Source organism: Pelmatolapia mariae, linkage group LG23 (assembly GCF_036321145.2).
Source record: "Pelmatolapia mariae isolate MD_Pm_ZW linkage group LG23, Pm_UMD_F_2, whole genome shotgun sequence".
Lineage (NCBI taxonomy): Eukaryota > Metazoa > Chordata > Actinopteri > Cichliformes > Cichlidae > Pelmatolapia > Pelmatolapia mariae.
The window spans coordinates 36,136,377-36,144,205 of NC_086246.1; the positions used below are offsets into that span (position 1 = coordinate 36,136,377).

General features: G+C 41.4%; 1 protein-coding gene across 2 annotated transcripts; it reads left to right on the top strand.

Moving 5' to 3' along the window:
• Positions 1–3,030: 3,030 nt before the first annotated feature.
• On the top strand, positions 3,031–6,521 carry barhl2 (BarH-like homeobox 2). Of its 2 annotated transcripts, none has more exons than XM_063466286.1 (3): positions 3,031–3,984; positions 4,607–4,832; positions 5,865–6,521. In XM_063466286.1, exons 1-3 carry the CDS (start codon positions 3,480–3,482, stop codon positions 6,175–6,177), a joined length of 1,044 nt encoding a protein of 347 aa, XP_063322356.1. In that variant the 5' UTR covers positions 3,031–3,479; the 3' UTR covers positions 6,178–6,521. The 2 variants fall into 2 exon arrangements, with proteins under 2 accessions (XP_063322356.1, XP_063322355.1); XM_063466285.1 differs by having other exon boundaries at positions 3,034–4,032.
• Positions 6,522–7,829: the final 1,308 nt, after the last annotated feature.

Sequence of the window (7,829 nt, forward strand, 5' to 3'; positions counted from 1 at the left end):
AAAGTAATACTAATGCTTAAAATTCATATTAACATGTATTTATTGTTGAGTAGTAATAGTAGCTTAGATCATATAGAAATCCACAAAAAGACCCGTTGTCCTCTTAGCTTGTGCAGTGTTATGGGCTTATGTTAATCAGGCACTTTAGCAGCTGATAAACTTGGATTTAAATATAACTGTGTTCTGAATTACAAGCAGAAAAAAATCAATACACATGCTGAAATGCTTCTCAGTCACTCTAACTTTTGTTTTACTGGCCCCTGAATGTGTAAAGTGTTATGATGTATTATTAAAATATTTGTAATACTGCTTGACAGACAAAGTTTGACACATAACATTTAAAGCTGTAGGTTCTAAAATAGGAAAAGTGGCATTTTTACTTGCATAATTAAAATAAATCTCGACATAGGCCTCCTCCTGTCCTGATTGGATCCTCCTTTTAATGACGTTGCTCATGAAAATTAAAAATATATAACTGAGTGAGATCTTAAGTCTGCGGTCATAAGGCAAGCTGCAAACCATGAATTTATTCTCACTAGATAAACACTACAGCCGACTGTTAAGTTTGTTTGTTTGTTTTTGTTTTTTTAACTTGTCTTTTGTGAAACTCCTCCACCTCTCCGTGCGTGTCCGGCTGTCGCAGCATCCTCCTAACGACACCACCCTCCATCCCCGCAGTGACTGACAAGCTAAATGCGGGGGTGTCTCTGCGTAAACGCTGCAACTGTGCAACCTAAAGGTCGCCAGCGGTGAAGTGACAGCTTACACGCAAAGCCGCCAGAGAATCAATATGGTGCCAGCCACTGTTACACCGTCCCATCATCGACCATCAGCTGAGGCCAATAAGACGATACTCTAACTGGTAGCATTCAATTTGCTCCTGCGGCGCCTTAAACCTAATAAAGCGATTGATTGTTCCTGTTTGCAGTTGATGAGCTGCCCATGCGCCTCTCCACACATTGACTGACGTGTTTAAGCATCGCTTTGATCCGATCTGAGCGATTTGTAGGGAATAAGGCTCAGAAAAGGCCCGATTACAGGCTGCATGTGGACAGGATATTCTAATTGGCTCTCCACCGCGGGGATGATGCACTTTACAGTCATGCGTGTCATGTTGCGCTCGAAATCTTTGTTTTATTTTTGGAGCTTCATCAGTGATCGATAACTATTTTAAAATAAGTTGTATAAGTTAAATGTGAAGCAATGCGACTCATTAAAGGGCAGCTGAGGCCCCAGTTTGCTCGTGAACTTCACTCCAGCACCGCCTGGCCTCGCTTTGTCGCCGCCTTGTGTTTAAAGCCTGCCTGCATCTCACGCTGGAGGAGGGCAACATCAGCTGAGATGATCCAGAGGTAAAACATCATTTTAACCTTCTTAGTGTCCGCGGCTTTTCATTTAAACAATTATGAAATAAGGTTAGGAAAAGTAATAGACTTTGTTTAAAAGCTTAAAGAAAAAAACAAACAAACATATTTAGATTAGGAGCTTGGATAAAAAAAAGAGAGACATTATTTTGGAATGAAAACATTCATATTTCACCGCACTGAACGTTTTCTATACGTGAATAATATTTATGCAATATTTATGCAGCTAGGTAATAATGGGTATTTAAATTATTTAATTAACATAAACGTTTTAATTTTAATTATGGTGCCGTTCCTAACAAATAAACGAATAAATAAATATAGTTCTGGTTATTTTGTTTTTAAGCAAAGTAATAAGTATATATTAGATTCCAAATTTGTTAAAAATAGAAGCTCTATGAATTAAAAAATAAATAAAGAAAACACTTTGCTGTTTTAAATCCCCGGTGTTATTATTTTTAAATGAATAAATAAATTAGGAACAAACCTACAAATCCGGATTTTGGACAGCAAAAAAATCTTCATCCCCTTCACATGAATAATCAACACCAGCACCGTCTTCCCTGCCCACCTGCTGAAGGAGCAGAAAAAAAGAGAAAAAGAAATAACAACAATAATCATAAGAAGAAGAATAAATGAACCCTTTCCGATGTCCCTGCATCAAATTCCAGAAAGGTCGCAGTGGCTGTGGAGAGAGGAAAAGATTCCATCTGAGAGAAATTACACGCGTCTGCCAAACAGAGAGAGAAACGTGCTGCTACATTCGCCTACCTACAAGAAGTGGCGTTTCCCATCATCCGGAGAGTGTGGAGCCTCTCTCCGCAGACACTTTGTCAGCTTGAGCCGCAGATTTTTTTTTCTTCCTCCGCATCCTTCAGATCCACATGGAGAGGGGAAAAGTGCTGAATTTCTACTACCTTTGAACGCTCATTAGCACCTCATAATTACTTTACTAATTAGGGTGACATGGTTATTAACAAGATGCGCTGTCATGACAGTCACCACTCCTCCCCGCTCCGAAATATGTCGACCTTGCGGCTCCTAGAATATATCCTTAAAGATAGATCAGATGCCAGCAGCGACACTGGAGCCGGTTCTCAGGGTGCACAAACGTCTGACCTGATATTTAGCTTTTATCTCCACAAACTATTTTTAAAATAATAAATCAGGGCTGGAATTTGGCTGTGTTCAAATCTGGCAACAGCTGCACTTTTTTTTTTTATCGTCTACGAGGATAAAGAAAGCTTTAAAAAGAGTTTGACTCCTGGAAAATAAAGTAAATGTTTGTACTTCATCCTACCATGCTGGAGTTTCCACTGAGGACTTTTTTTTCGCTTTATAAAATTATTTCAAATCTGAATTTAATTTTTCTTTTTCTTTTAAATTCCCACATCTGTAGCTTTTTCTTCACGGCCAGGATTTAATATGAAATGTTCCCAGTTTGGCCTTAAAGCACACGCGTGTTTTTTTTCCTCCCTTTTTTTTAAAAGACCTGCACTAAACTCGGTGCAATGGTTGGATTGAACTACCTAGATAAAGAAACAACTCGCTGATTGGTGAGGTCCCCGAGCCGGTCAGGACGCGAGCCAATGGGAGAGAAGGAAGGTGGGTGGGGAGGTGGAGGGGGAGAGAGAAAAAGGCGTCGAGTGTTTATTATAAAGGAGAAAATATTAATTCCCCCTCGCCGTGGGCCGTGACGTCAGTATAGGAAGTCATTGTAGAGCTACACTGAAGCGATTAGCAGCAAAAAGGGGGAGCCTGATGTCGAGGAGTCAGCCCTATGTATATCTCTCTATACGCCTCAACTTTTAACACAAAGTTCAATATCCAAACACAAAAAGGGACGTGGACTACGCAGACCCACACTTTGCTTTTTCGCATTTTCACTGAATGTAACTTCGTGGACCATAGGCTGTGTGAGCCGCCTGTAAACGTGGATTTTGTCTCTCTCCGGGGGTTTATTTCTAAGCTCTTTTTTAAAAATTTGATTTCATTTATTTATTTATTTAATTTTTTTTTCTGACTCCGAGTTAATTTTGCTGACTTTCTTGTGATTTGCGCCGGAGGAGAAGCATCTCGCTGTTGTTATGAAGACTTCATCCGTCCTTTCTTAATATGGAAGGATCCAGCGGGTCGAGTTTTGGGATAGACACTATTTTATCCAGCGCGTCTAACTCTGGTAACCCTGTGCTAATGAACGGAGATTTTCGGCTCGACAGCAGGACAGCGGATTTCAGGAGCCAGGCGACCCCGTCGCCATGCTCGGAGATAGACACTGTGGGAACGGCTCCCTCGTCCCCCATCTCGGTCACCATGGAGCACGCCGCCGATCCGCATCTGGTCCAGGACAGCCTTCAGCATCACCACCATCACCACAACCAGCCGCAGAGTTTGCCGCTGTCGCCTCAGCAGCAGCAGCAGCCGCTCGCAGGGGCCGGCTGCGCCCCGAGGACTGCCACCTCCTCCTTTTTAATCAAAGACATTTTAGGCGACAGCAAACCCCTGGCTGCCTGCGCACCTTACAGCACCAGTGTATCCTCACCCCATCACACACCAAAACCAGAAAGTGCCATGGCTCCGGACGGCTTCAGGCCCAAGCTGGAAGAAGACGAGAACAGAGGCAAGTTGGACAAAAGAGACGACATTCAGATCGAAATGAAATGCAAGGGTAAGAGCTCGTCATCCTAGCAGGCTTGTTAAATTCACATTTTTAATACAGTGGAGTTCAGGATGAGCCAGGGACTCAATAATAATAATAATAATAATAATAATAATAATAGCGCTCGTTGTCTTAGTTCCAGCTTCCTTTATTAGTCTAATAGATGTGAAAACAGATGTATGCCTGGTGATTCTCCCCGTGCGCGGGGCCTCCCTAGTGGGTCAATTAGAGAGATTATTGTTCTTCCTGGAGGGGGGATTATGGTGCACTGAAACACAACTACAAATAGAGATGGATTGATATATTGATTTCTCGTTTTCTGATAGAAAAAAGAAATCTTCAGGTATCAAATGCAGACGTTTCTTTTATTACTGTTGTCTTGCCTCACGTGTGACTGAAGGAAGTATTTGTACAAAGTTGGTCAAAGTTTGAGTGGAGGTGACGCACGCACGCCTCTGCGAGGTTATTATTCGAGTGTCGGTGTTGGGAGGAAGACTTAAAAAAAAAGTTGGTGTGTGAAGAAAATTTCCAGCTGGCCTTTTATGGTTAACCACAATTCATCCGCCTTGCTCTGCGCCTATAGGGACTAAAGAAGAGGGTGACCGGGAAATCTCCAGTAGCAGAGACAGTCCGCCGGTGCGCACGAAAAAACCTCGCAAAGCACGGACAGCCTTTACCGACCACCAGCTCAACCAGCTTGAGAGGAGCTTTGAGCGACAAAAATACCTCAGCGTGCAGGACCGCATGGACCTGGCCGCGGCTCTCAACCTGACAGACACACAAGTCAAGACCTGGTACCAAAACAGACGGTAAGCGGCCATCATTTTTAATAACTGCTGCAGACACAACGAGCGAGACGAGGTCAAACTGGGGAGCAAGAACCCCTTTTGGCTCTGTAAAACAAATGAATACAGCTGTTCTACCGGCCAACACTGGGTATTTAAATCTAAAGATCGGGTTGGCAAGCACTTATGAAAATCAATCTGACTTATTAATTAATAGTTTTATTTTTTAAAAAGTGTTTTCCAGCCACTTGCAAAGATCTGCGTTTTTGGCGCTGCGTGATCTTAGCATTTCTAATCCACGTGGAGGGAGAAAATAAATTAAACCACAAAAGAATCTTGTATTTTAATTGATTTAATTGTCGTTCTGGGAAAAAATGTTGATTTTGATCATGTTTCATTTTTATTTCGTTTAAACAGCCAAATAGAAAAATAAGCAAGTTTTATTTTCTGAATATTTGTGGACAAATGCGAGGCTGACATGATGACACGTTGATCAGGAGATGATGTGTAAAATAAGGAAGTGTATGTAAATTCGGACATTATAGATCATATGAAAATATATTATTTTCCTTTTTTTATATTCAGTTTTGTAATCTTCATTAAGTCTTATTACATAAATTATTTCAACAATAATAAATTGGTGCATTTGTTTAATTACTGGAAGTGCCCTGATATATATTTTTCCTGCGCTATAAATACGGAACTTGTGCTTCTTACTGCTCTAGTCTTTCAGAGTTTCTAAAATAATCTCACTAAAAGGCCCTTTACATTTTATCCCGCTACCCTTCACAGTAAAACTTGATTTGAATGTGAAAGAATGTGCGTGCATTATATTTTGTACAGGTGTGAGAAAAGTAGGTTTAGCTAAGTTTGGACTGAAGCGTATTTCCCCCATCTCTCTCTCTCGTTCTCTCTTTTGCCTAATTAAACCATAACCATATATTCGTGCCCGCAATAATTAGGCCTCTGCATACCAATTAAAGGGGCGTTTGGGAAATCAGCAAGAGAGCGAAGTGATTAAATAATTCATCTGTTGTATTTTGATCTGATTTCCAGGACGAAGTGGAAGAGGCAAACGGCGGTCGGATTAGAGCTCCTGGCTGAAGCAGGAAACTACTCGGCCTTACAGAGAATGTTCCCGTCGCCCTATTTCTACCACCCGAGCCTGCTGGGCACCGTGGACAGCACGACGGCAGCCGCGGCGGCCGCAGCCATGTACAGCAGTATGTACCGGACTCCTTCCTCGCCGCATCCCAGCCTCCAGAGACCTCTTGTCCCGAGAGTGCTCATTCATGGCCTTGGGCCGGGGGGGCAACCGGCACTAAATCCCATGTCTAACCCCATGCCCGGCACGCCGCACCCGCGGTAAAACGCAAAATTAAGACGCTGACCAGAAACCTGGTTGAACACGTGATGTGAGTAACTGCATCGGAACCACATTGCAGGACTTTTTCTCTCTACCCGACCCCCCCAAAAAGACACATTTAAAGACATTTTACAGAAGTAAAGGAGGTATTTAATATAGGCCCGAATAGCCTAAGCCCAGTCCTAAAGACTTTCTGTCCGGGCCCAGACACACCGCGAGGACTGCTCATGTCTGATTGTTTGTTTGTTTGTCTTTTGTACAAATACACTTACATTAGCAAATAAACTTATAAAGTTTATTAGATGGAGAAGAACTGAATGAATAAAGAAGTAATGATACTGATTGAATTGTAGAAGCTTTAATTCAAACTCGAGTACAAATTAATTTCTTTTTAAACGCAAACCTTCATTCAAGAAGATGCAAAAACCGGAGTCCAATTTTATTCATAAAGCACATTTAAAATAGCAACAGATTACAGAAGTTGTTTAAAATTTCCTTCTATTTTTTTATTGATAATCCCAGCAATTACAATTAATCTGCGAAAGAACAGATATAAAAAAAAGTTTACAGCTTTCATGTGCGCTTTTTCTATTACAAAAATCGACCGCGCGCATTAATATTTTAACCTACCTCATTACAGCGGTGGATAACCAGCAGAATTTAATCACTTTTTAGCCTGACTTAATTTAAAAGTAAATAATTTGTTACAGGAACATATGGTCTTTAAATTGGGAGACACAGAACCGGTGATCACCGACTGGAGGTCAGTTTCCAACCCTTTATATTTGTGTTTACCAGCACATATGCATATGGATACGCAGCAGCTGATTGGTGGTGAGATGAATGGTTTTGATGAGTTGGGTATACTGGGAATGTGGCCTTGGCTTAGCAGCTGTTCCCTGGGAGAACAGCAGACAATAAGCCTGAATTTCTCAGCGTGAACGATCAGTGCAGCAGGATCAGGACAAGAAGCCTGCAAGAAAAAAAAGAAGAATAAAAACTGCCGATAATCTGCACATTCTCAATAACCAATAGCCGCTAGTGAACTTACTTTCTGGAGGTTTTGTGGGAAAATAATCTCCAGTGACCTCAGAGCAGACTCGGTGTCATTGGAAGTTTTGCATCAGTCTTAAATCATCTGCAACGTTACGCATCAGCACTGAATAAAAATTAATCTTAGAATGTTTTTACGGTAGGGAGCCGTGATTTTTTTTCTGTTTTTTACACCCTTCCCGTTTCTCTGAATGTGTCTGTGCTGCGCTAATAGAAGCTGCTGCAGGAGCAAACCTGAAGATGTTCAACGCGGCTCTGAAATGAAATGTTAACGGAATACTTTGATTTTATTTAGCTTCATCTAAGCGCGCACTCTGGAGAATATGGCGAGGGGGCGCTTGGTGTGAATTAACGCCTCGGGGTCCGTTTGTTTGGGTTACTTATCTGGGCCAAATTGACCTTTGCTGCTGGAGTGCATGCAGCAACCATAGCCTATATATTATTTTTCTTATATATATTTTTTTATTTAGAGATAAAACAGATATTTTTACACATTTTGTTTCTGATAATTCCATTCTCGTCGGATTTGAAAGATGTAGCCACAACATTCCAGCATTAAAATGCCAGTTCTCGCATATTATATTCCTGTCTTCTAAGAAAAG